Source organism: Notolepis coatsorum (assembly GCF_963971535.1).
Source record: "Notolepis coatsorum genome assembly, chromosome: 11".
Classification (NCBI taxonomy): Eukaryota; Metazoa; Chordata; class Actinopteri; order Aulopiformes; family Paralepididae; genus Notolepis; species Notolepis coatsorum.
In genome coordinates, this window is record NC_140175.1 from 104,047,233 (window position 1) to 104,075,118 (window position 27,886).

The following is a 27,886-nucleotide window of genomic DNA, read 5'->3' on the forward strand; positions in this document are numbered from 1 at the left end:
TGGTCAGCGCCGTGCCTCTCCCGTCTAGATGGTCGCTTTCGAACAGCGACAAAGGGCAGCACCCTAGAGATGCATGTGTCCCGTTCCTGACTCAACCGGAGCTCCTCAACTGAAAACATCGGTAAAACATCCTGACCCTCGGACAGATGTTGGATGTTCTGAACCAACCCCAGCGCTCTGGACTCAGCAGCACCAATCCAATCACATTTAGACTGACAGAGGGCTCTGATCTCCTCTGTCCCACAATCCAACCCGAGTAGTGAGCTACTCACCGTCTGGGACAGACAACTGGTCCTAAAAACATCTTGCACAGAGTCCCCCTCAACTGCCCCCGCTTCCTGCACAAGAGCCGGGTACGACTCCCTCAATAACCTCTGACTAACATGCTTAGCGAACGGGTCACGACTCAAAGCGTCCGCCACCACATTCTTCTTCCCTGGCAGGTGTCTGAGATCAAAGTCAAAAGCCGCAAGTTTAGACACCCAGCGAATCTCACATGCGTCGAGCTTTGGCTTCGTAAGCAGATAAGTCAACGGGTTATTGTCCGTCCAAACTGTGAATCTCTGACCCTTCAGCCAATGGCTGAATTTCTCGCATATGCTCCATTTCAAGGCCATGAACTCCAGTCTATACGCTGGATACTTACGCTGTGAAGCACTGAGGGTCTTGCTTGCAAAAGCGACAGGCCTGGCCTTAGACTCACCTCGAGGTACCTGCGACAGCACAGCGCCAAGTCCGTCCAATGACGCATCAACTGAGAGGACAAAAGGCTCCTCAAAATCTGGATGGGCGAGCACGACACACTCCAGTAACATTGTTTTCAGCCTGTCGAAAGCTTCCCCACAGACCGATGTCCAGTCGGCCGGGGTGAGCCTACGAAAGCTGCCAGGTGGTTTCTTGTCCTTAGGGGACCTCCCCTTCCTCTTTTGTCCAGCCGTAAGGGCGAACAATGGCTTCGCAACAGCAGAGCAGTTTGGGAGGAAATGCTGGTAATAGAATACCATCCCAAGAAACGACCTGATCCTACGGACAGAGGGTGTGCACCCATCAACTTCCATGAGATCTTGTACTGTCATGTTGGAGATAACCTCCACCTTGGAGGGATCAACAGACACGCCCCCACCACCGACCACATGGCCCAAGAACCTAACCTCCTGCTGCAGAAGGTGACACTTCTTGGGAGCCAGTTTCAAGTTGTTCTCCCTCAACCTCTGAAACACGGTGTGGAGCCTAGACAGGGCCTCATCTTCTGACGGCGCGAAGACCAGGAGATCATCAAGGTAACACAACATTTTTGTGAAGTTCATGTCCCCAAAGATTCCAGTCATCATTCTCATAAAGGCTGCAGGGCTATTACATAGACCCTGTGGCATGCGATTGTACTCATGCAACCCGAGGGGGGTTGTGAAAGCCGTGTACTTCTTGTCATCCTCATGCATTGGGATGTTAAAGAAGCCAGAGGTGAGATCCATCGTACTAAAGAGGCAATTGCCCCCAAGCGCGGCAAGACAATCAGACTGGTGTGGCAGGGGGTGAGCGTCCTTCAAGGTGCGCGCATTCAGCCATCTGAAATCAGTGCAGATACGAACCCCCCCGTCCTTTTTCCAGACCATTACAAGAGGTGAAGCGTACTCACTCGAGGACTTCCTGATAATCCCCTTTTCCTCCATATCAGTAAGAACCTGTCTCAGCTTCTGATAGTGAGCCGGGGGGACCCTCCTGTAGGGCAATCGAAAGGGGCGCTCATCCACAAGACGGATGCGATGAGTGTATCCCTTGACCTCACCACAGTCTAACGAGTCCTTGGAAAAGATGTCGCTATATTCAATTATCAACTGCTCAAGCTGAGACTTGCAGGCTTCACTGACCTGGCAAGAACTGATGTCAATGTCACAGAGCCCGAGCTCTGACAAACTCCTAGCCGGCGAGGCCGAAGGACCGGCACAACCAGGGGCGTCAGGCTCTCGCCTTTCCGAAACTGCCTGCAGTCCCTGAAAAGCATCTAAGTCCTCAATCGCCAAACACACTGAAACATCAGCCAACTTGCAATTCCTTTTTAGTGTGATAGGTGTAGTGTAGTGTAGGACTACAACTCCCCTGATGTTAAGGTGTCACATGTCTTGCTTATCATTGGTTACTGTTACGTGAACCAGAGGCGCCTCGGAGCGCTCTGGGTCAGAATAAGGTAGCAGCCAGGGGGACTGGCTGCGGTTTCACTGTTTACCTGTATGAATACCCTACTGTGAATAAAGCACAACTGAGCACTACCATGGTCTCTTCTATTAAGATACTACAGTGGCGACGAGGATAAAGGAAAACAATAGTTTGTGTCCACCTCGGAAATAGAGGTTGTAGGCTTGTAGCCGAAGAAAGAATAATAGTCAAGCTAGCTTCCACGTTTTTTTTCTTCTTCTTGAAACTCGTGGCGGGGAAGTGCAAAAAGGAATGGCGCTGTACAGTCTAGAAACGGGACTGGTGTTTGATGAGACGATAGAGACATTTGAAGCCTATGAAGAGAGACTTCAGCAGTTTTTCATCGCAAACAACATCGCGGCAGGCCGGCAAAGGGCTGTGTTTCTCTCCATGGTAGGAGCTAAAACGTTTACATTGCTCAAGGATTTGGTGGCGCCGGACTTGTTAACGGCAGTGAGAGCCTATTTTTCACCAAAGAAGAATGTGCTAGCAGAGAGGTATACGTTCAGAAATCGCAAACAGCTCTCTGGTGAATCGCTCACGGAATATGTGGCGGCATTAAAAGGGTTGGCTTCTTGGTGTGCGTTTGGAACATCAATGGAAGAGCAGCTTCGTGACCAGTTTATCTGCGGTATCACAAGTAACGATCTGCGCAGTAAGCTGCTGAATGCAGCTTGTGATGGGGTTTTAGCGTGGACCAAGACGCTGGAGATCACCAACAACTATGAATGCACCGTGGTCAGCATGAAAAGGTTTGTCCCAGAGCCGCAGTTCAGAACCGACAGAGTGGAGATGACGGGAAGACAACGTGAAGACGCTACGGGAGGACAGCGACCACAGAGGGCAGGAACAGAGCAGAAGAGCGGCAATGCGTCGGAATGCAACCGCTGCAACGGGAGAGGGCATTCGGCGGGAGATTGTCGCTACAAGGATTTCCAGTGTCGTTTTTGCAAGACGACGGGGCATCTGGAGAGGGCTTGCAGGAAGAAGGGCCAATTCAACGGACAAGATCAGCGAGGGAGAGCAACGCGCACGGCCCAGCACAGAGGCGGGCGAGGAGGAGGAGTCAACATGATCTCAGAGACGGAACATGAACAGGCAGAGTACGGGTCCGGTTCAGAGGAACAGACTCAAATGGGACTGTATACAGTCCGACCTAATATGGATTGTGAGTATGAGAAACCATACAATGTGTTTGTGAAATGTAATGATCAGAAAATATGTATGGAGGTGGATACAGGTGCCGCGTTGTCAGTCATATCAGAGAGTATGTACCATGCCAAGTTCAAAAATGTAACATTACTTCCATGTATGACTAAGTTGAAAACGTACACAGATGAGCCATTGGAGCTAATGGGGAAGATAATGGTCACAGTTGAGAGTGGGGAACAGAAGTTGCAGTTACCCTTAGTGGTAGCCAGGGGGCGGGGTCCTGCACTCATGGGTCGTAATTGGATAAGACCATTAAACCTAGACTGGTCTAAGGTCAACAGGATAGGGGATCCGGTGGAGTCCCTGTGTCAGACATATACGCAGGTATTTAGCAATGGTTTGGGTAAAGTGACAGGGGTTAAGGCTAAAATGTATGTGTCCCCACATGCAAAACCTAGGTTTTGCAAAGCCAGGTCTGTTCCTTATGCTTTGAGGGAAGCTGTAAACAAACAGCTAGATGACTTGGAGAAGCAAGGGGTTATTTCTCCAGTGCCACACAGTGAGTGGGCAGCACCCATAGTGAATATTCCAAAGAGAGACAACACAGTTCGCATATGTGGGGACTACAAAGAAACAGTAAATCCATTTCTGGATGTAGATCAGTATCCTCTTCCCAGAACACAAGACCTATTTGCCAAGTTAGCAGGAGGGAAACATTTTACAAAGCTAGATTTGACACAGGCATATCAGCAGATGGAATTGGAAGAGGAGAGCAAGAAATACTTAACAATCAACACACCAAAAGGGTTGTACAGATACAATCGCTTGCCTTATGGGGTAGCCAGCGCTCCAGCCATATTTCAACGAACAATGGATCAAGTGCTGCAAGGGTTAGATGGGGTAGTCTGTTTTCTAGACGACATATTGGTGACAGGCAATGACACAGACAGTCATATGAAAAATCTAGAAAGGGTACTGCAGAGGTTGGATCAATATGGGCTGAGAGTAAACAAGGGAAAGTGTGCTTTCTTTCAGGACAGTGTGTGCTATTTGGGCCATCGCATAGATGCACAGGGGTTACACCCCCTTCAGGAGAAAACGGAGGCCATTGAAAAGGCCCCGGTGCCCAAAAACACCACAGAGTTGAGGGCGTTTCTGTCTTTGTTAACCTACTATGGGAAATTCATGCCTTCTTTATCTACACAGATAAAACCTATGACAGAACTACTACAGAAAGGACAGGAATGGGTCTGGTCAAAGCAGCGTCAAGAGGCTTTTGAGAGGACCAAGAAGATGCTGACAGCAGCACCAGTGCTAGCGCATTTTGACCCCCAGTTACCAGTGATAATGGCCTGTGATGCTTCCCCATACGGGATAGGGGCGGTGATATCACACAAGTTACCAGATGGCAGTGAGCAGCCAATAGCATATGCCTCACGGACCCTGTCCAAGGCAGAGGTAAATTATGCGCAAATAGAGAAGGAGGCCCTCAGTATAATTTTTGGAGTAAAAAAGTTCCATGAATATTTGTATGGTCGAAAATTTACCCTCTGTACAGACCATCAGCCACTGGTCAAGATCTTAGGACCAAAGACAGGTGTTCCCACATTAGCAGCAGCAAGACTGCAGAGATGGGCCCTAATTCTAGCAGCCTACCAATACGATATTCAGTATAAGGCCGCCCTGACACATGGGAATGCGGATGCATTATCTAGGTTACCGATGCAGGCAGAGGCACAAGAGTGTAGCCCGGACTTCAGAGTCTCGTTCTTAGATGAGATCCCTATCTCTGCTAGAGAGATCGCAGAGCACACCAAGAGTGATGCAGTACTGAGAACAGTGAAAGATTTCACACAGAAAGGGTGGCCTAAGCATGTCACGGAGGAGGAACTAAAACCATACTGGGTGAGATGTACAGAACTGTCTGTAGAGAGTGATTGTGTGATGTGGGGTTTTAGAGTGGTCATTCCTCCCGTACTGAGGTCACAAATGTTAAAAGAGTTACATGACGATCACCTGGGTATAGTGAGAATGAAGACCAGAGCACGTAGCCATTTTTGGTGGCCAAACCTGGACAGAGACATTGAAAACCTGGTGGCCACATGTAACCCTTGTCAACTGACTAGGAACACACCACCGACGGCTCCGGTGCATGCATGGACTGGGGCAGTGAGACCGTGGCAGAGGGTCCACGTGGATTTTGCAGACAAAGGCAAACATAAGTTTATGGTGTTAACAGACAGTTTCTCTAAGTGGCCGGAAGTGTCATTGATGATGACAACGACAGCGGAGAAAACAGTGGAGGTTCTGAGGGGGTTCTTCGCAAACTATGGGCTGCCAGAGGAACTGGTGTCAGACAATGGCCCCCCATTTCAGTCACGGACATTTCAGGACTTTCTCAGGAACAATGGGGTGAAACACACACGGTCGCCGCCGTACCACCCTGCCTCTAATGGGGCTGCAGAGCGCCTGGTGCAGAATCTGAAAAAGGCGCTGGAAAAAGCAAAGAGTCAGAGTATCACAACGCAGCACTCTATTCAAGACTTTTTGTTTTGTTACAGGAGCACCCCCCATTGTGTGACAGGTAAAACACCGGCAGAACTGTTCTTGGGACGGAAACTGAGAACGAGACTGTCGCTGATACAGCCCAGCGGTGCAGAGACGGGACAACAGAGCACACAGCGGAGCCCAGAGGGACCGCAGAAGAGGGTCCGATCATTTCAACCTCACCAGCGGGTGTTGGTGAAAAACTATGGGGGAGGGGAAGGAGAAAAGTGGGTTCATGGGAGGATTGTGAGGCCATTAGGCCCGGTTACATACATGGTTGAGGTTCAGAACAAAGTATGTAAAAGACATGTGAATCAAATGGTGTCAACTAAGTTACCACAGCCTGAAACGGAAGAGCGAGTAATACTAGGGCCTGATGGTCCTCAGGTCAGGGGAAGTAGTAGACCAAAACGAAATGCAAAACCCCCAGACAGATTAAATCTGTAATCTCAGGAATCAGGGTAGGGGAGGAGTGTAGTGTAGTGTAGGACTACAACTCCCCTGATGTTAAGGTGTCACATGTCTTGCTTATCATTGGTTACTGTTACGTGAACCAGAGGCGCCTCGGAGCGCTCTGGGTCAGAATAAGGTAGCAGCCAGGGGGACTGGCTGCGGTTTCACTGTTTACCTGTATGAATACCCTACTGTGAATAAAGCACAACTGAGCACTACCATGGTCTCTTCTATTAAGATACTACAATAGGTTTGTCAGACGGATTGACAACAGTCATGGGCACCCACCTATCTCCCCAGAGTGGTGTAACGAGCCGACCCACAAGAACACCCCGTGGCATAGCCTTGGAGTCTGTTGGCTCCACGATTACAGTGCTCCCAGGTGACATAGGCACCTTAGCGGGGAGTCTGCCCCAGACTAAGTGCTCGTGTCTCGGTAGGAGCGTCACGGCCTGGGTGAGCTTCACAGTACCAATTTTCTCGGGAACCGTACCGCCCCTCCAGCGCTCCACATTAGTAAACATGGACAGAAACTGCTCCACTTCCGGACTTGACTGAGGCTCTGGTCTCGATGCGAGATCCCAGTACTCACTACCACCCTTCAGGACGTGGGTAACATGTTTAAGGACATTCGTGCCAACTATCAGGTCATCATGTTGACCGGGCACGACCAAAGTGGGTACAGTAAAGGAGACCCCATAAAGCTGCATGTCTAAATCATAAAACCCATCAGGCCTCGTCTCCAGACCACCACAGCCAATCAAAACAATATTTTCTTCAGGCTGCTGCTTCCCAGGTAAAACGCCCCCAGAGCGGAGCTTCTCCACTGCATATTCACTGATACTGCACAACATAGAGCCAGTATCCAACATGCCTCTAAGCTGAACACTCTGGTTGACAAGGACTGAAGCATAAAACAGGTCACTGAAAGCTTGAATCTTTTGAGTTGCTTGAATGATCGTACGAGAACCCTTAGGTGCTTTGGCACACTTGTCTTCATACAAGTGAGCAAGATCAGAGACATCAGTGAGGGATTCATCCATACCACCCACACCACCCCTCTCTAGGTGTGAGTTTAGTCGTTTAAAGGACGAGACTGACCACCAGTGCTGTCACCGGGCGGAGTCTGCCGCTGGTTGTGCTGCTGAGGACAATCCCTCTTCCAATGACCGGGAGACAAACATGCTAGACACCTGTTCTCCCCTCTGCAGTGGGAAGGAGTGGAATGGTCAGGAGAGTTACAAACTCTGCACAACCGGCGCTGTGTGTCAGGCACCCGAGCTGTGGCGCTGGCTGGCACCTGAGTCTGCACTGTAACTAGGCGGTCTAACAAACCCACTAGACTCCTCATGTAGTCATGGCCACCTCCGGAACCATCTGTGGGTGCTGGGGACGGTGCCGGAAACACAGAGGCTGTTGCACTCAATACTGGTGCGTCACTGACTATAGGCACATGACACTGGGAACGAACCCTGCGCTCTACCGTACCTAATTCAAACTGTCCACCTGCAGCAGTTCGAGACTTCCTGTCCTGCATGTGCTCATCGAGTCTCTCCTGGATCTCGCAAGCAGACCATTGCCCAGCAGACTTGAACTTAAAAACATTAGCCAATGACTGATCAGGGCAGTGTTTGATAAACATCATGCTGACCTCGTGACTCGGGTCCTCGATACTACGGCCTTGCCTTCTCAAACACTCATCAGCTACTTCTACTGTCCTATTTAACCTGATCCAAAACTCCATAGCATCTTCACCAGGCTTTGGTAGTGTACTATAAAAGTCCGCCAGGGGCATGCTCGAGTATGAGAGTTCACTAAAATGTTGTTTTAGTATGTCAAAAATCATGTGAGGGTTCCTTGTGTGGTCAATAGACTTGTTGTTACGCAACTTTATCCTTACCACATCCCCTGCTTTACCCATGAGCTTAGATAGAATCTCCTGTGATTGCTCACCAACTGGAGTGGCTCGTTTCCTCATGTATGAGGTAACCAAATTCTCCCACTCATAAACAGTGAATTTGTCTGAATTATCACCCCTGAATATGGGGGGCTCTCTGGCGTCTGAGTGCACGACTATTCTGTGTGGCACTGTCACCTCTGAGGGACGCTCAATAGACCTAATGGTGTCTGTGCTCCTGCTAAACTGCAACTTAGCTGTGATGGACTCGCCAATCTTTTCTGCCAGCTGTGTGATGAGCGCACTTAACTCTGGCTGTTCACCCGTTAGTCGCTCACTAACTGGTGATTGACTTGGCCCGGCACGGTCCACATACTCTAACCCTGGCTGTTCACCTGTTAGTCGCTCACTAACTGGTGATTGACTTGGCCTGGCACGGTCCACATACTCTAACCCTGGCCTTTCACCTGTTAGCCGCCCATCAACTGGGGGTAGACTTGGCCTGGCACGATTCACGTACCTCGTGGAGGTAAACTGTGGAGTGTCAAATGTCACTGGATCTGGTCCTGTTGCTTCCGTCTCTGAGAGCCGGTTGTAAAATCCCCCCTCCCCAATCAATTCAATATCAACTACTACATCTGTATTCCCCCCTTCTGCCATTGTCCTACTCTCACCCTTAGGTGTTCTGACTCAACAGAAGAAGAAAAAAATTAAATAACCTGTTCAGGTATTTTAAATACTGTAGTAGAAAGAAAATGAAAAAAAAAATTGAATAGGAATGACTTTACATAAGGGGTTAACCAATCAAATAAATAAACCCTTATATATTATATATACAATTAATATCTAAATGTCTTCTGCACATCCACTGACATGCATCCTCATCTTCATGTCTTTCTCTTCTTCAGTTCATTCATTGTCTGTTCACAATTTACAAAACAGTAGCCTTTCCACCTCTCCAGGGCCATTCACTGTCTGCTGTGCATACCACTATGCTTGAGCCACGTAGGATGACAAGTTCTTTTCACCGGCCACTAGATGGCAGCGTTTCACCACTGTCTATTGTGACATACCTTCACTGACTGAAGCCCCGTAGGGTGAGGTTCTTTTCACCGGCCACTAGATGGCAGCGTCTCATCATTGATGAAGGCTGTGTTGGTTGACTGTGGTCTGCAGTCTACAGTCTGCAGTTCCCCCGGCGAACGATCTGATGTCGATCTCCTTGATTAATTCGGGTCATCGGCTCCAATGTAACGGATGTTCTGTCCGTGTTCTCCTGCGTTGTGTTCTGGTTGTGATGCGAAGTGAGGAGTCAGCACACATGGACACTGTTCAGTCTTTTATTTGGTGATCTGCAATGGAGTCACCAACCTGCATGGAAACGAATGGTGGAATTGCCACAATAGGAAAACAGCGTCAACATGTGTGCTCTCAATACGTCTCCATGTTGAGTTCGTGTCGTAAACTGCATAAACAATATATTGCACAATAAACACATATTAAGGCACAATAAACACATATCGAAACACATACCTGCATGGAAACGAATGGTGGAATTGCCACAATAGGAAAACAGCGTCAACATGTGTGCTCTCAATACGTCTGTGGACAGAGAACACTAGTTAACTATATTGCCTCGATGAAGTACACCGACCAAGACCTTCAATTGTGCACACCATACAACCACACCGTTCGTCACAACTAGCAAGTAATTATTATCGACATTCAATTCTTATACAAAATATATACAACAGTATGAAACACAATAGTGCGGCGCGCCACAGTAATACACATACCTCCATGTTGAGTTTGTGTCGTAAACTGAACCCAAACCGGAAGGCTGCTCCTAACACGCGCGAATACCTGACCCGGAAGTGCTACACTCTTGAACGTTACGTTCAAATAAAAGTGCCTTTGGTATAAAGAAATAATAAATAATAATAACCACTTGTAAACATTTGTAAACAGGATTTGATAACATCTCAATCCTTAATAAAATAATAAACAATAGTAACCCTTGGAGACATTTATAAACAGGATTTGGTGACATTTCAAACCCCAATAATAATAATAAACAATGTCCAATTGACCTGGTTACACCTACAGAGAGTGGTGCGCTCAGCCGAGCGTACCACGGGTATTGCGCTACCTCCCCTGCAGGCTCTATACAACAAGAGGTGCAAATCCAGAGCCTGCAGGATAATGAAAGACCCCCACCACCCCAATAACAGCCTGTTCCAGCTGCTGAGGTCAGGCAGACGCCTGCGAACCCCAGCTACTAGGACAGAGAGGCTTAGGCTCAGCTTCTTCCTCCAGGCCATCAGAGCCTTGAACAATGAACATTGAGTGCCACAGAACACTGAACCACTGAACACAGAACACTGAACTATCCACACACAAGCACACATGAGCACACACACGACACGCACGCTGTGCACGCTCACACACTAGCAGCCACTTTAACACTTTAACAAGAGCGGGCACACACTCATGCAGCACACACGCACACTTATGGCCAAGAGGAAAGGCCACTTTAAACTAGTATAACAACAGGAACAGTGTATTGCACTACTAAAGCTAACTAGCATGTCCTATATGCTCTGTAAATAACTATGTACAGATACCGAGATGTCACACCATGTTACCTGTTACCTGTTTATTGCACAATGTTGTTTTTTATTGGATTCTATTATATGTTGTACCACTGTATTGCACATCATCGCGGGCAAGACCACCCGCATTTCATTGTATACTTGTATGCAGAGACAAATAAAACTCTTGACTTGACTTGTATGTTTAGGCGTTTTTCCAAACATTAGTGAGAGGAGTCAGCACTACCTCAGTCCCCCTCCCCCACTAATTTCTTGTCACATACACCCCCCCCCCACCCCGTCCCTACACAAACACAAACAAGAAACTCTACCCCCAGAGGAGCGACAACAATAGATCAGCGCAATTTGCGCTCTGGAGAGGGAGGCGCACGTTAATTCTCTTGCGTAAGGTACGCTTTTACCGCTTTTATCGCTTCTCGGTCTCAGAAAACCAACTCAAGTAAGATGTCATTCTTTTCAGAATTTCATTGGCTACACAAACTGTCAATAATTTTCAGCGTCAGTGGTGAAACCGTAGGCGGTCACTTTTTGGCTGTTTGGTCTTATAACCCGAGATTGGAAGCACGTAATAGGTCAATCGGTGTGTCAATCAAACAGTGGCCATTTTAGCTTTCAACCGATGTGTTGGTTTAGAGACAATAACACAGTGTGATGCCGACAGGTGGCTGTAAAATGTGTTGCAACGTGCGACAGCTCGTTAAGTGGTTTTAAAGCAACACACGGACATGACCGGGTAGCCTAGGCATTGTCCAACTAACACCTCTCCCGAAGGCTACCTGGTCATGTCCGCTTCCATTCATTGTGCTAAGCTAGGCTGACGTGCAGCCAGATAGCTTTCTACTGAAGGCACAGAGAGGAAACTGCTATCTATCTCATTGTCTCACTCCGGCGAAGACGATAAGCTAATTTCCCAAATTGTTGGAGTGTTCCTTTAAACATTGTAAGGGACACAGTGCAGTCAGATAACCTGTGTCCCCCTCCTGCAGGTTCGCCAGGTGTCCAACGACATCCTGAGAACCACCGACATCGCTGTGGTGAGCGACCGGGAGCGCACCCTGCTGATGACTCTGTTTGGCCAGTGGAACGACCATGACCTGACCTTCACGCCCTTTTCCCCGAGCTTACGCTCCTTCAGCAACGGTCTGAACTGCAATGAGGATTGTGAACGCTCCGACCCCTGCTTCCCCATTGAGGTGAGCAGCTACTGAACACACGCCCAGCCTCTCCACCAAGTACTGAACACACGCCCAGCCTCTCCACCAAGTACTGAACACACGCCCAGCCTCTCCACCAAGTACTGAACACACGCCCAGCCTCGCCACCCAGTACTACTCACTCAATGTTGGACTTTTTTATATCCGTCTGTGACTAGCAGTCTGTCTAACTAGCAGTCTGTCTAACTAGCAGTCTGTCTAACTAGCAGTCTGTCTAACTAGCAGTCTGTCTGACTAGCAGTCTGTCTGACTAGCAGTCTGTCTAACTACCACTCTGTCTGACTAGCTGTCTGTCTAACCACCCGTCTGTCTCTGTACCCCCAGATTCCTAAGGGGGACCCCCGCCTCCCCACGGGTCATGACAGCTGTCTTCCTGTCTTCAGATCGGCGCCCGTCTGCGGGACCGGCTACTCTGCCTTCAACTTTGGGGGCGTGGCCAATAAGCGGGAGCAGATCAACGCGCTGACGTCCTTCCTGGACCTGGGCCAGCTGTACGGCTCCGAGGAGAAGCTCGCCCTGGACCTGCGCGACCTCACCAACGACCTCGGGCGCATGCGGGTCAACGATCGCTTCAAAGACAAGGGCAGAGAGCTGCTTCCGTTCACCAACCTGACCGCCAACATGTGCGCGACGCGCCAGAGAACCACCAACGACTCTAATGCTAAGGAAGTGCCATGCTTCATCGCAGGTCAGTGAGACAGACAGACAGACAGACGGACAGACAGACAGACGGACGGACAGACAGACGGACGGACAGACAGACAGACAGACAGACGGACGGACGGACGGACGGACGGACGGACGGACGGACGGACGGACGGACGGACAGACAGACAGACAGACAGACAGACAGACAGACAGACAGACAGACAGACAGACAGACAGACAGACAGACAGACAGACAGACAGACAGACAGACAGACAGACAGACAGACAGACAGACAGACAGACAGACAGACAGACAGACAGACAGACAGAGTAGGTGAGGGATATGTACGGATATAGATATAGTATCTACAGATATGTAAAAGGACTGTGTGCAGGTATGTACAGACAGGTGTGGATAGATATATGCGGTGAGAATACACATACATATGGTATATACAGCATTTGTAAATGCTATCATACAGAGCTATGGGTTATATGCAGGTGTATAAATAAGGATATTGAGTTCTAGGTGCTTCGTGTGTGTGTGTGTGTGTGTTACCTGTATGTGTGTGTGTGTGTGTGTGTGTGTGTGTGTGTGTGTGTGCGTGTGTGTGTGTGTGTGTGTGTGTGTGTGTGTGTGTGTGTGTGTGTGTGTGTGTGTGTGTGTGTGTGTGTGTGTGTGTGTGTGTGCTGCAGGGGATGTGCGTGTGGATGAGAACGTTGCCCTGACCTCCATCCATACCTTGTTTCTTCGTGAACACAACCGTCTGGCCGGAGAGCTGCGCAAGATTAACCCCCAGTGGGACAGTGAGACACTTTACCAGGAGGCCCGGAAGATCATGGGGGCTTACACACAGGTAACACACACACACACACAGGTAACACACACACACACACACACACACACACACACAGGTAACACACACACACACACACACACACACACAGGTAACACACACACACACACACACAGGTAACACACACACACACACAGGTAACATACACACACATACACACACACACACATACAGGTAACACACACACACACACAGGTAACACACACACACACATACACACACAGGTAACACACACAGGTAACACACACACACAGGTAACACACACACACACACACACACACACAGGTAACACACAGCAAGACACTTTACCAAGAGGCCAGAAAGATCGTGGGGGCTTACACACAGGTAACACACACACACACACACACACACACACACACACACACACACACACACACACACACACACACACACACACACAGGTAACACACACACACACAGGTAACACGCACACAGGTAACACACACACACAGGTAACACACACACACAGGTAACACACACACACACAGATAACACACACACAGGTAACACACACACACATACACACACAGTTAACACACGCACAGGTAACACACACACACACAGACAGGTAACACACACACACAGGTAACACACACACAGGTAACACACACACACAGCAGAGATAGAACTAAATCACAAGGTCTGGCTACCTATTACAATATAGATACAACTAAATCACACGGTCAGGCTACACAGCAGAGATATGATGGATATCAGTGTATTCAGCCTTTCGTTGATTTGATTCAGCTTCCATCTCCTCTCCTGGCCATCTGCGTTGTGTATCTGTTTGGTATTGTTGAGGCAATCGTTTGGTGGAATTCTGTCCCCCCACGCACTGACTGGCTAAAACACTGTCTCTCTCCCCGTTAATGCATCAGAACAAGAATGTACTTGGGAGTCGTCTTCTCATATCAGCAGGATGTTTATTTCCATAAACATAGCATCTCGTACAGAATGAAACCAATTGAAAGTTTTTAAAAGGTTAAGAAACATCTCTCTCTTGGTGGTGCTATCTCTCTCTCCTAGCTCCCCGCTAGCGGCCTATCTCCTCTTGGTCTTTTCTCGCTCGTGGCTTCCTTTTACCCCAAGCCCTCGTTCAGAGGGCTGGCTCTGCTCTTCTTGATGTGGTCGCTATCCAAACTCAACTGGCCTATAGAGCGATACTGTCTTTTTGTAATTTGTTATCTCGCTTTCATCACCTGGACAACGGCTCTCTCTCTCGCTCTCGCTCACGCTCTCTCTTTTTTTTTATCTACCTTTTCTCCCATTTTCTATTTTTCTCCCATCCCAATTTCGTATCGTCCAATTCTACCCTCCTCTGTCTCGAACGCTGTTAGGCCATGCCTCCCACAAGCCAGCTGCAATGTGGACGAAGCCTTACATCACGTGTCCCCTCCGGTACTCGAGGAAGCAGCCGTCGCATCTTTTCACCTGCACAGCACGATCTCTCAGCGGCGGGGGTCTGCGTGGGAGGGACACGCCGCCCCCGTCGCTTCCTGATTCTGCTGTGCAGGCGCACCAACCGACCTGTGTTACGATTGGGGTAGTGAGGGAAGGCGAGGAGAGCTCAGTTGCGGACAGGAATGGAGGAGGCAGAGACGGCAGGATAACGGATAACGTGTATACATATAGACTTTACTGGAAGACGACACGTTACAAAACGGAACATAAATGGCACAGCCGAGCTGGCGCGAATACACGACGAACTGAGGCACGAGAACGAAAACGGAATACTCAAACTACTTACAACACTTAGTACAAAAACAGCAAGGCACAGGAGAGATGACAGGAGGCACGACGGCAAGGGAACAAAGTGGTAACTGGGGGTAACATGGAGGGATGACGCCACAACCAGAAGAGAGGAAGACACACACTTAAATACCAAGACTAACGATGATTGACAACAGCTGGCCAGGCCAGTCCAAAACAAACATTTAACCACTGACTAGACAATAAGCAATATACCAAAACACTAACCAGGGAAGCCAATTCACACCAGGGTGGGGAAGTTCAACAACAACACACACAGTGACATCCCATTAATCATCCCATTAATCAAAGTAAGCATGTGAGTTAACAATGTAATCAATGTCTGCACCAACTGCTGGTGACCACTAGAGGGTGGTATGAGACTGGAGGAAGGTAGGCCTCCAATGTTCCTTCTCCCCCACAGCCCAAACGAGGGCTGAGTATGGGATCGTTACAGACCTGTAGGAGTCGCTGTCCACAACGTCCGATCCCCACCCATCAGCTTCCCACCCCCTAATACTGCCAATTGTATTAGTATGAACGACCAGCCAAGCTGATAGCAATGCGGAGAGCTGGGCTCGAACCCAGCATCTCCTGCATTGGTGGTGAACGCCTTGCCCACTGCACCACCTAGCCGCCGCTCGCTCGCGCTCTCTCGTGCTCTCTCGCGTTCTCTCTCTCTCTCTCGCTGTCTCTCGCTGTCTCTCTCTCTCTCTCTTTCTCTCTCTTTCTCTCTGTCTGTCTCTCGCTGTCTCTCTCTCTCGCTGTCTCTCTCTCTCTCGCTGTCTCTGTCTCTCTCTGGAATGTTGACCTCGACTTCGCTATCTCCCACAGACCCTGAACTTATACAGAAAATGGGAGTGAAATGTCTGTCTAAAAGACTAAACACAATTAAAAGGTGTTTACCTACGTACTTTAGAATTAAAAGGTGTTATAGCACTATAGTGTTATAGTACTTATTTATCATACTCAATGGAAACCAGCCATATCCTTCAGATCATACCAAAATCATACCATGTGGCTATACCTATTCCAACAGAGATAGAACTAGGTTAGGGATAAAGGGATGATCCGTATAGTATTCCACAAAAGTTCAACAAAAGTGTTATTCCATAGTTTTATGCACAGAAACACAGTATTGTCGATCTACGGGAGTCCTGTCAACCTGTGACTCTAATCCCACCTGCAGGCAAACTACTTGAGTAATTGTACTTCGTTACAATACTTAAGTACTGTTTTTGGGGATTTGTACTTTACTCAAGTATTATTAGGTTTGTATACTTGTACTTTTACTCAATTACATTTCAGAGAACTTTTTACTCCTTACATTTAAAATGCAGACCTACAAAGTAAAAATCTCGCAGGTCCAACTATTTTAATTAGTATATTTGTTTCTCTGGCCGAACTAACGTTAACGTTATTAATCCTGCGGCCACACTTTATTTAAAAACAGCCAATAAAATCCCCATCAATGGAAAATTAACCCGCCCATACCCATGCTGATTGGTCCTTGTGCAAGACTAGAAAGCGCGCATCTTTGATTAAACACCTGCTATCAGAAGAATAGACAGTCAGAGTGACAGGCTACATAAGGTGGCCACAAATGATAGTAACTTTAGTATAAAATTAGTATAATTTTTTTACTTTCCTTTTTACACCCCCTCTAATCCCACCTGCAGGTGTTTGTTTTCAGGGACTACCTGCAACACATTGTTGGCGACGAAGCCATGCGGCGCCAGCTCGGCCATTACCCGGGTTACGACCCAAACGTTGACCCCAGAGTCTCCAACGTCTTCGCCACGGCGGCGTACCGCTTCGCTCACCTCACCATCCAGCCCGTCCTGCCCCGCCTGGACACCAACTACAGGCAGCACCCACAGTTTGCCAGCGTCCCACTCTTCAAGGCCTTCTTCACCCCCTGGCGGATTGTGTTTGAAGGTGAGGAGGAGAGGAGCCTAGTGGCTATAGAGGGGATGCCCTTGTAAGGTCACAGCCCCCCCCCCCCCCCCCCCTGCAAGGTCACAGCCCCCCCCCCCCCCCCCCCCCCTGCAACGGCTCAATGTTCATCCCGGTTGAGCTGTCTTTGAGCAAGGCAGGTAGCTCCATGGGCGCCACAGCTGACCCTGACCTCTGAACCGTCTGATGAAATGTCTACATGTATGTGTGTCTCAGAGGGAGATATTAATGTTTACATGTATGTGTGTCTCAGAGGGAGATATTAATGTCTACATGTATGTGTGTCTCAGAGGGAGATATTAATGTCTACATGTATGTGTGTCTCGGAGGGAGATATTAATGTTTACATGTATGTGTGTCTCAGAGGGAGATATTAATGTCTACATGTATGTGTGTCTCAGAGGGAGATATTAATGTCTACATGTATGTGTGTCTCGGAGGGAGATATTAATGTCTACATGTATGTGTGTCTCAGAGAGATATTAATGTCTACATGTATGTGTGTCTCGGAGATATTAATGTCTACATGTATGTGTGTCTCAGAGAGATATTAATGTCTACATGTATGTGTGTCTCAGAGAGATATTAATGTCTACATGTATGTGTGTCTCAGAGGGAGATATTCATGTCTACATGTATGTGTGTCTCAGAGGGAGATATTCATGTCTACATGTATGTGTGTCTCAGAGGGAGATATAGGGTTAAGGAGGACATGATAATAAACTGTCTGTGTCTCCTCCAGGGTTAGGGTTAAGGACAGGATAATAAACTGTCTGTGTCTCCTCCAGGGGGGATCGACCCGTTCCTCCGTGGGCTGCTGGGCCGTCCTGCTAAGCTCAACGTCCAGGAGAACCCAACGATGGTGGAGGCTCTGAGGGACCGACTCTTCCAGTTTGTGGAGGAACTGGCTCAGGACCTGGGCTCACTCAACATGCAGAGAGCACGGGACCACGGCCTGCCTCGTATGATATGATCCATAACCCTAACCCTACCTATAATCTATAATCTATAACCCTAACCTTACCTATAATCTATAACCCTAACCTTACCTATAATCTATAACCCTAACCTTACCTATAATCTATAACCCTAACCTTACCTATAATCTATAACCCTAACCTTACCTATAATCTATAACCCTAACCTTACCTATAATCTGTAACCCTAACTTTACCTATAATCTATAACCCTAACCTTACCTATAATCTGTAACTAGGGATGTCCGATATTATCGGCCGACCGATATTATCGGCCGATATCGGCAGTAAAATGTGATATCGGAAAATATCGGTATCGGTTTAAAAACAAAAAAAAAACAATAACAATATTTGTTATATATATCCAGTGAAATTATTAGTTACCTGAAATTATTCAGTTTTTTGGACGGGGAAACCCTGCATATATCGGTATCGGTTGATATCGGTATCGGAAATTAAGAGTTGGACAATATCGGAACATCGGTATCGGTAAAAAAGCCAATATCGAGCATCCCTATCTGTAACCCTAACCTTATCTATAACCCTAACTTTATCTATAATCTATAACCCTAACTTTACCTATAATCTATAACCCTAACTTTACGTATAATCTATAACCCTAACCTTACCTATAATCTATAACCCTAACCTTACCTATAATCTGTAACCCTAACCTTACCTATAATCTGTAACCCTAACCTTACCTATAATCTATAACCCTAACCTTATCTATAATCTATAACCCTAACTTTACCTATAATCTATAACCCTAACCTTACCTATAATCTGTAACCCTAACCTTACCTATAATCTATAACCCTAACCTTACCTATAATCTATAACCCTAACCTTACCTATAATCTATAACCCTAACTTTACCTATACTCTATAACCATAACCTTACCTATAATCTATAACCCTAACCTTACCTATAACCTATAATCTATAACCCTAACCTTACCTATAACCTATAATCTATAACCCTAACCTTACCTATAACCTATAATCTATCCATAACCCATAAACCCTATAACCTATAACCACAAACCCTACCCATAACCCCAAACTAGGGATGTCAAATCTCTCTCTCTCTCTCGCTGTCTGTCTGTCTAATCTTCCATCTTTTCCTTCCTCTCTAGGTTATAACGCGTGGCGTAAATTCTGTGGTCTGTCGCAGCCGCGGAATCAGCAGGAGCTGGCGCAGGTGGTGAACAACAAGCAGCTGGCGCGCCGCCTCCTGAAGCTGTACGGCACGCCGGACAACATCGACGTGTGGATGGGAGGCGTGTCGGAGCCCTTCGTGAAGGGGGGCCGCGTGGGGCCCCTGCTCTCCTGCCTCATCGCCAACCAGTTCCAGAGGATACGACAGGGAGACAGGTGCATAGATATCCGCAGGGGTGCAAAGTACTTGAGTAATTGTACTTAGTTACAATTAGGGATGTTCGATATTGGCTTTTTTACCGATATCCGATATACCGATATTGTCCAACTCTTAATTTCCAATACCGATATCAACCGATACCGATATATGCAGGGTTTCCCCCCCAAAAAAACGGAATCATAATCAACATAGGGATGTTCGATATTGGCTTTTTTGTATTTTATTTTTTTATTATTTTTTTTAAACAAACATGACAACACACGATAAGATATACAAGCATTCGTTGACAGTGCACATCCAATGAAATCACATTTTAGTTAATTGTCTTATATAGGATATACCCTTAATACCTGTTATCTAAAAACCTACACACATATGGTCTAGCTCGTACCCCCCCCTCCCGGACCCCCCATTGGATAATCCATCCATTTTCCCTCGCTCCTAACCAGACATTACCATTATATGCTAGCTTTTATTTTCTCCACCACTTCTAACCACAATGTCATTTTGGATTCATTGAGACCCAAAATTCTTGCTGTAGATATTTCTTGATAGATCACATCGAGATATGTAATAATCCAGACCTTTCGGCAATTTTTTTCCGGTTGGAACCATCGTGATGCTATCAGCTTTTTAGCCACTGTGATACCCGATAAAACCAATCTCTTTAGCTGTGGATGTACTGCACACTCAAAAACATCATTCAGCAGTAATACAGAGGGGTGTACAGGTATATTCAGAGTTAAGAGATTTGATAATTGCTGGGTCACCTCTTTCCAGAATATCTTAACTGGTGGGCACTAGTCCCAGTACATGTACACGATATTGGCTTTTTTACCGATAACCGATATACCGATATTGTCCAACTCTTAATTTCCAATACCGATATCAACCGATACCGATATATGCAGGGTTTCCCCCCCAAAAAAACGGAATAATTTCAGGTAACATTACATATCTCATTACATATTATTAACACAACATTATGCATACTTTTGACAATAAATAAAATAAGAATTTGTTCTTACTTGCCTGCCTGGGTAAATAAAGGTTAAATAAATGTTAAAAAAATAATAATAATATTTTTTTTGTGTTGAAAACCGATACAGATCATTTCCGATATTACATTTTAATGCCAATATCGGCCGTTAATATCGATAGGCCGATAATATCGGACATCCCTAGTTACAATACTTAAGTACTGTTTTGGGGGATTTGTACTTTACTCTAGTATTATTAGGTTTGTATGTTTACTCAATTACATTTCAGAGAGAAAAAAAGTACTTTTTACTCCTTACATTTAAAATGCAGACCTACAAAGTACAAAGTACAAATCTCGCAGGTCCAACAATTTTAATTAGTAGGGATTTGTTTCTCTGGCCGAACTAACATTAACGTTATTAATCCTGCGGCCGCACATTATTTAAAAACAGCCAATCAAATCCCCATCAATGGAAAATGAACCCGCCCATACCCATGCTGATTGGTCCTTGTGTGAGCGTATGCTTGGTTTCATTCCAGCCTTGCCTAAACAGCAGCTGGTGATTTCACTAATTGGCTCACCTCTACAACCAGGGGTGCAGTCGTAATATGGGCGGAGGCCAAACGGTATCCTATTATTATGCAAAGTCTAGGCACTTATCACCTAGACTTTGCATAATAATAGGATGCGCGCACTTCGAAGCCCAAACGCCGTTTGACCGCGGTTGCCCAGCACTGCACCACTGTCTACAACTACAGTAACTCACCTGGTGCAATGTGTAGTTAAAATGAAAACTTGGCCCACGATGGAATGAGTTTGAGACCCCTGGTCTATCCCTTGCAATAAAAAAGTAATTTTTTTTACCCAAGGGGATTATCTATCTATCTATCTTAAGCACATTTCAAAGTAGAAACTTTTTTGACTTTTACTCAAGTGTGTTTTTAGCCAGATACTCTGACTTTCACTTGAGTACGATTTTGAGACGGTACCCATACTTTCACTTAAGTATAATTTCTGGGTACTTTTTACACCCCTGATAGATAACTATATAACACAATTTCATCATCATGCCCTTCCATCTCTCCTCCTCCTCCTCCACTCCTCCTCCCCAGGATGTGGTACGAGAACCCGGGTATCTTCCGCCCGGCGCAGCTCAAGGCCCTGCGCACTGCGGGTCTGCCCCGGATCATCTGTGACAACACCGGCATCATCTTCGTTCAGCTGGACGTCTTCAATATCATCACCACCAAAAACCCGCTGATCCACTGTTCGGACCCACGGTTCCGCCATCTGGACCTGTCGGCCTGGAGAGAGAAACCAGTCTGCCAGGGGTCAGGTAAACAGACCGGCTGTCTGGGTTAATGTTAGTTATGGTTCTATTTTATTATGGCTCCGCTCAGCGTCAGTCTGCACGCACTTCACTTCGTGCACGAGCACTGAATAAAAAATTCCACAATGTACCTTTACATCCCAACATTCGTCTGGCCACACCCCTATCCGCTTACCTTCATAAGCAGGTGTGTGGTCACCTACTCGCCTCCTTCTTCACTTTCACCACAAGGAAGTGCCTTCGGTAGATCCCACACTTGACGAGGTTGTTAGCTGAAGAAAGTTGAGACGTGTTTACATTTTTTCTTGTTTTTTTCTTCTCTCATATATTCGAAAGAAAAAAGCTAAGTCATAATGTCTACTTCCGAGGGTCGCGCTCGCAACGCCACTCTTCACCAGCGGTTCTCCATCGCCGCCTCTGTCGTACGTCTTGGAGCGGGGTTGAGGCCTCTCTCGTAGTCGGCAGCCACGCCCGGTAGGCGTCCGATGGGTAGTTTGCCTCTCCAAGGAGCTGGTGCACCAGTGCCGTCTCCTGTGCGATGGCCTGGTTCCGGCTCTGGTTCCTCTGCTTCCGGGGAGTCGTCCGCTGTTGGGCGGCCGGCTCCTTTGGTTGCGGGGGATTTGAGACGCAAACGCAAATGGCCTGGTTTTGGTGAGTTGCTGGAGCCGGATGAGGATGCGTCTGTCTCTACATGGCCGATGGAAACAGAGGACTACATTATAGAGGCGGACGGGTTCTTGTTTGAAGGCCCGGTGGAGACATGTCTCCCGCCCGTCCAGGTAACACTGGAGGGGGGTGAGATGTCTCCTTGGGGTTCCTCGTCCGCGGATGTTGGGTTAGAACCTCCGACTCGGCGGCGGGATGCCCTGCTATCAGCCACATCAGAATGTGGCTCCTTGACCAGTAGTCTGCTGCATGTGAGGGACGCGGGCTCGGAGGAGGAAAGTATGCAGGGGGAACTGCATGCTTTGTTCCCCGAGCTCATGGCGGCGGCGGCAGTCGCAAACGGCGTGCCGCTGCCGCAGCCACTGCCTGTTCCTGTCCCTGACGATCTCATAGGTCATCTATGGCAATGTCGCCCGGTGAGAGGGGTGGACGTTGTCTACCAATTTTTCAACTCAATGGCGGCCTACGTCCGTCAGGGACAGGTGGTCTCCCACATCATGGGCCTTACCCCGCCTACGTGCAAGTCACGAGGGTGGTGGGTTTGGTGGAAGGCATGAAGGAGGGCGTGCCTCGGCTTGATAGGCCGATGGCGGCGCTCCTTTGTCCTGAGGTGGTGTGGGAGCCGTTACGGAAGCCGGTTCCCCAAGGGAAATCGGCGAGGCTGTTGGCATTTTGGAGCGACCAGTCATTTATCACCGGAACACAATCTCTAGCTGCCACTTCTAACATCGCGCAGCTGGCGAGATTCATGTCCGGGATATTGACGGGCGGCACGGAGCTGACTGATTTACAGCATGATCAGCTCGCCCAGTCGGCAGGAGCCATCCTGCATCTGACTCAGCCGCAGGCTATAGCCGCTGGGAAAGTGCGCGCCCTGGCCACTCTGATCCAGCGCCACCTTTGGCTGGAGCAGGCGCGTGTGCCGGAGAAGAAGAGGACTCCACTTCTGACGGCACCCCTCTCCGAGGCTGGACTATTCGGGTCGGCACTGCAGCTGATGACCTCAACCTGCAGGGAGATGCAGGAGGAGCGCTCCGTGCTCCAGCCTCATTTCCCCCCGCCCGATGTTGCCGGTGGAGTCAGACGGCCGCCGCGTCGTCGAGGTTCCTCTGCCGTGGCCGCCACTGCTACCACCGCCACTGCTGGACCTTCGGCAAAGAAGGCCAGGAGGAGAGAGGGCGCCTCCGCCACTGCAGCCGGCCCATCTACGCCCGGAGGTGACGGTAGGGATCGTCGAGACCAGCCGCCGATCGTTTACCGTCCCTCCGGGGCTCCACAGGGTGGGAAGCCCCGAGCGGCTCGTGGCAGGTGTCGCTAAACTTTATTGACTTTTTCCCTCTGTGGTCCCCCCCCTGTTCCCTTCCCGGCCCCTCTATGATTTTTGTTCAAAAATAAAGAGTCCCTCCTAAAGGGGGACTGTATTTTTTGTTAACAAACTGTGTGTTTATTCACCAAACATATGATGGGGATGCAGGGGGAAAAATGCCGGGTCGGCCCGGGTGTCACGGGGTTAGGCGTTATGGAGACCCTTTGTTGGGTACACGTTGTACCTGGCACTATTATAAGGGGCTGGTTCTCCATTCTTTCGCTCCTCTCTCACGCATGGCAAAGAGGGGGCTGTTGGGGTGGTCTTCTGGACCTCCTCTGGTAACCCTGTGTGCTTCCCGAGCCGCCGGGCCCAGTCCGAAGTAATGTTTCGTTGAAACCGTAGGCCTGGGATAACCCTTTTTTCTTGAGGGGTTATGGGAACAACCACCGTATGCGGTACCACGAGGGTGGTTGATTCCCTGGTGTGTTGGAGCAGAGTCAACTCCCGGTTGAGTGTGCCCCTGCACGTTCATGACGTCTGCCAATCGTGTCAGCCTTCTCTGCCTCGACCCCTCTGGGTGGTTTTTTTTTGATGGAGGCTTTGTCATGGTGCGCAACAACGCCAGCATACGCCCCTTCCACCGGGGGGGCTGTTTTCAGTTGACCCCTTTGGCGCCTGTCTCGTCCGCAGTGCTCCAGGCTCGGGTCTACAGCCTGCTGCCTGGTTTCCCCGGTGCACTGCCTGCTTCCGTTGGTTAAACTTTGAGTGCTTTACGGCCATGCTGACTGCCTGTGTTGCAGGGTCAGTGTGCCAGGCGGTGTACTATTGGGGGGAAAGGGCCTGCTCTTGGAGGGGCCCTATCCGAATACGCTGGCGATGTGGGAGGCGGTATCACTAAGTGACCGCCTGGTGGGGTCTTGATGCCTGGCGTCATTGACCTCTTCAGGCCCCCTTTTTCCAGGGGACCCAGTCCCTTCAGTGGGTCGGGGTCTTCCTTCGCGCTCCGCTGCTACGGCCTTGCCACGGGGTTGAGTTTGCTCTTGCCCCCGTGATTTTGGGGGCAGTAACGAAGGTTGTTCCTTCCGTTCGTTCCCTGGTGGCATGCGGGTTGTGCGTAGTCGTGGGGTCAAGCCACGGTCTGCTCACCCTGTGCGTTGAGTTGCTTGAGTTCCTCTTCGCACGGTTGGATCCGTCTCCCTCCCGTCCTCCAATAGGGAGGGTATCCCTCCATTAGGGAGGGTCGGGGGGCTCTGTCCTCCCCGGTCTGATGGTTGTGGGGGGCCTCAGCGGGGTACATTTGTCGTGCTTCTGGCTTCCGCTCAGCTCCTCTTGTGCAGACTGACGCTGAGCGGAGCCATAATGAAATAGAACGTAAGGTTATGTATATAACCAAGTTCTATGAATTATGGTGACGCTCAGCGTCAGGACACCACTGCGGCCCTTAATCTCACCTTGTGGTGAAAGTTTGGGAAGGAGGCGAGTAGGTGACCACACACCTGCTTATGAAGGTAAGCGGATAGGGGTGTGGCCAGACGAATGTTGGGATGTAAAGGTACATTGTGGAATTTTTTATTCAGTGCTCGTGCACGAAGTGAAGTGCGTGCAGACTGACGCTGCAGACTAACGTAAGGTTATATACATAACCTTACGTTAGTGTTAGTTAGGGTTAGTGCTAGTTAGAATTAGCATTAGTTAGGGTTAATGTTAATTAGGATTAGTGTTAGTTAGGGTTAGTTCTAGTTATAATTAGGGTTAGTTAGGATTAGTGTTAGTTAGAATTAGTGCTAGTTAGAGTTAGTGTTAGTTAGTATTAGTGTTAGTTAGAATTAGTGCTAGTTAGGATTAGTGTTAGTTAGGGTTAGTGTTGGTTAGGATTAGTGTTAGTTAGAATTAGTGCTAGTTAGAATTAGTGTTAGTTAGGGTTAGTGCTAGTTAGTGTTAGTGTTAGTTAGGGTTAGTGTTGGTTAGGATTAGTGTTAGTTATCCTCTGTCTAATAATAACATGCCCTCTTCTCCGTCTAATAATAACATGCCCTCTTCTCTGTCTAATAATAACATGCCCTCTTCTCCGTCTAATAATAACATGCCCTCTTCTCTGTCTAATAATAGCATGCCCTCTTCTCCGTCTAATAATAACATGCTCTCTTCTCTGTCTAATAATAACATGCCCTCTTCTCTGTCTGATAATAACATGCCCTCTTCTCTGTCTAATAATAACATGCCCTCTTCTCTGTCTAATAATAACATGCCCTCTTCTCCGTCTAATAATAACATGCCCTCTTCTCCGTCTAATAATAACATGCCCTCTTCTCTGTCTAATAATAACATGCCCTCTTCTCTGTCTAATAATAACATGCCCTCTTCTCCGTCTAATAATAACATGCCCTCTTCTCTGTCTAATAATAACATGCCCTCTTCTCTGTCTAATAATAACATGCCCTCTTCTCTGTCTAATAATAACATGCCCTCTTCTCTGTCTAATAATAACATGCCGTCTTCTCCGTCTAATAATAACATGCACTCTTCTCTGTCTAATAATAACATGCCCTCTTCTCTGTCTAATAATAACATGCCCTCTTCTCTGTCTAATAATAACATGCCCTCCACCTTTTTTTTGCAGGTTCAGGTGACAACTGTGCTGAAATCAACACAAATGAGGTCAGATTCCTGCAACATTACACTGCTAGTGGTTAATCTTAACTGTCCGTTCGAGAGCCCACTGAGATTTTAATGTTTTCTGAATTAAACAGGATGTTGGGGGGTGGGACTTAACACCAGAAGGGACCTGATTGGATGTAAATGTTTGGTACGGGGGAGTGGGTTTCTTCATTGAGCGTTTATCCTTATCATTGGGGCACAAGTATCTTGTGTTTTATTATAAATCTGAGCTTGTATCTAATCATTCTAAAATATAACCTGAGTCCTTGAACTGTCTCCTCCACTCACCCAGGACCCCCAGGACCCACAGGACCACCAGGAGAACAAGGTAACTATTGAAATTTCTTTATTGGGAATATCCCCTTGAGATGAAACCATCTCATTTAAAAAAAATAGTTGTAAGTGTAAAGCTTTGGTGAATGGTTTTGAAAAGTACCCTAGCAAGCATTGGGCCAACCTGAGTCCAACAGATGCACCTTAGCATGAAGTAGACTATGACTATAAACTCTGACAGAGGTAGACTTTGTTGGACATTTTTAAGAAAATGTTGGCAGTTTTCACCAATTTTAAAAGCAGTTGTACTTTTAGCCTGCATTTTAAATCCTCATTATGTCTCACTAAACATATTTATTTTTATTTGTTGTTATTATATTGAAACAACATTGGTCTAAAAGCTGGGAACAGACCAGGGCCGAAGCACCACAAGTGTTATTTCTTGTGCTTAGCTCTTACTCTCACTCTGATCTCTGTGCCCCTCATTAGGTCCCCCAGGTGTAAGGGGCCCGATGGCCCTCCAGCCATGCTGTGCCTCATCTGTGCGCCTGGTTGATTTCAACCCTTCTTCAGACACAAGCATGGTTTATAACAAACAGAACCATTACAACCCTCAGTCAGGAGGTTTATAACAAACAGAACCATTACAGCCTTCAGTCAGGAGGTTTATAACAAACAGAACCATTACAGCCTTCAGTCAGGAGGTTTATAACAAACAGAACCATTACAGCCTTCAGTCAGGAGGTTTATAACAAACAGAACCATTACAGCCTTCAGTCAGGAGGTTTATAACAAACAGAACCATTACAGCCTTCAGTCAGGAGGTTTATAACAAACAGAACCATTACAGCCTTCAGTCAGGAGGTTTATAACAAACAGAACCATTACAGCCTTCAGTCAGGAGGTTTATAACAAACAGAACCATTACAGCCTTCAGTCAGGAGGTTTATAACAAACAGAACCATTACAGCCTTCAGTCAGGAGGTTTATAACAAACAGAACCATTACAGC

The 27,886-nt window shown here is 47.7% G+C and overlaps 1 protein-coding gene across 1 annotated transcript in view; it reads left to right on the forward strand.

Moving 5' to 3' along the window:
• Positions 1-27,379, forward strand: part of mpx (myeloid-specific peroxidase) — a gene marked incomplete at both ends in the record, with an annotated part of 48,341 nt that extends 20,962 nt beyond the window's left edge. Inside the window, 10 exons of the mRNA XM_084325038.1 lie at positions 11,841-12,047; positions 12,393-12,756; positions 13,413-13,573; positions 17,023-17,281; positions 18,088-18,261; positions 19,416-19,653; positions 21,752-21,975; positions 26,565-26,602; positions 26,895-26,930; positions 27,365-27,379. Coding sequence (XP_084181164.1) covers positions 11,841-12,047; positions 12,393-12,756; positions 13,413-13,573; positions 17,023-17,281; positions 18,088-18,261; positions 19,416-19,653; positions 21,752-21,975; positions 26,565-26,602; positions 26,895-26,930; positions 27,365-27,379 — 1,716 coding nt within the window. The remainder of the gene's footprint in view (positions 1-11,840; positions 12,048-12,392; positions 12,757-13,412; positions 13,574-17,022; positions 17,282-18,087; positions 18,262-19,415; positions 19,654-21,751; positions 21,976-26,564; positions 26,603-26,894; positions 26,931-27,364) is intronic.
• Between the last annotated feature and the right edge of the window lie 507 nt (positions 27,380-27,886).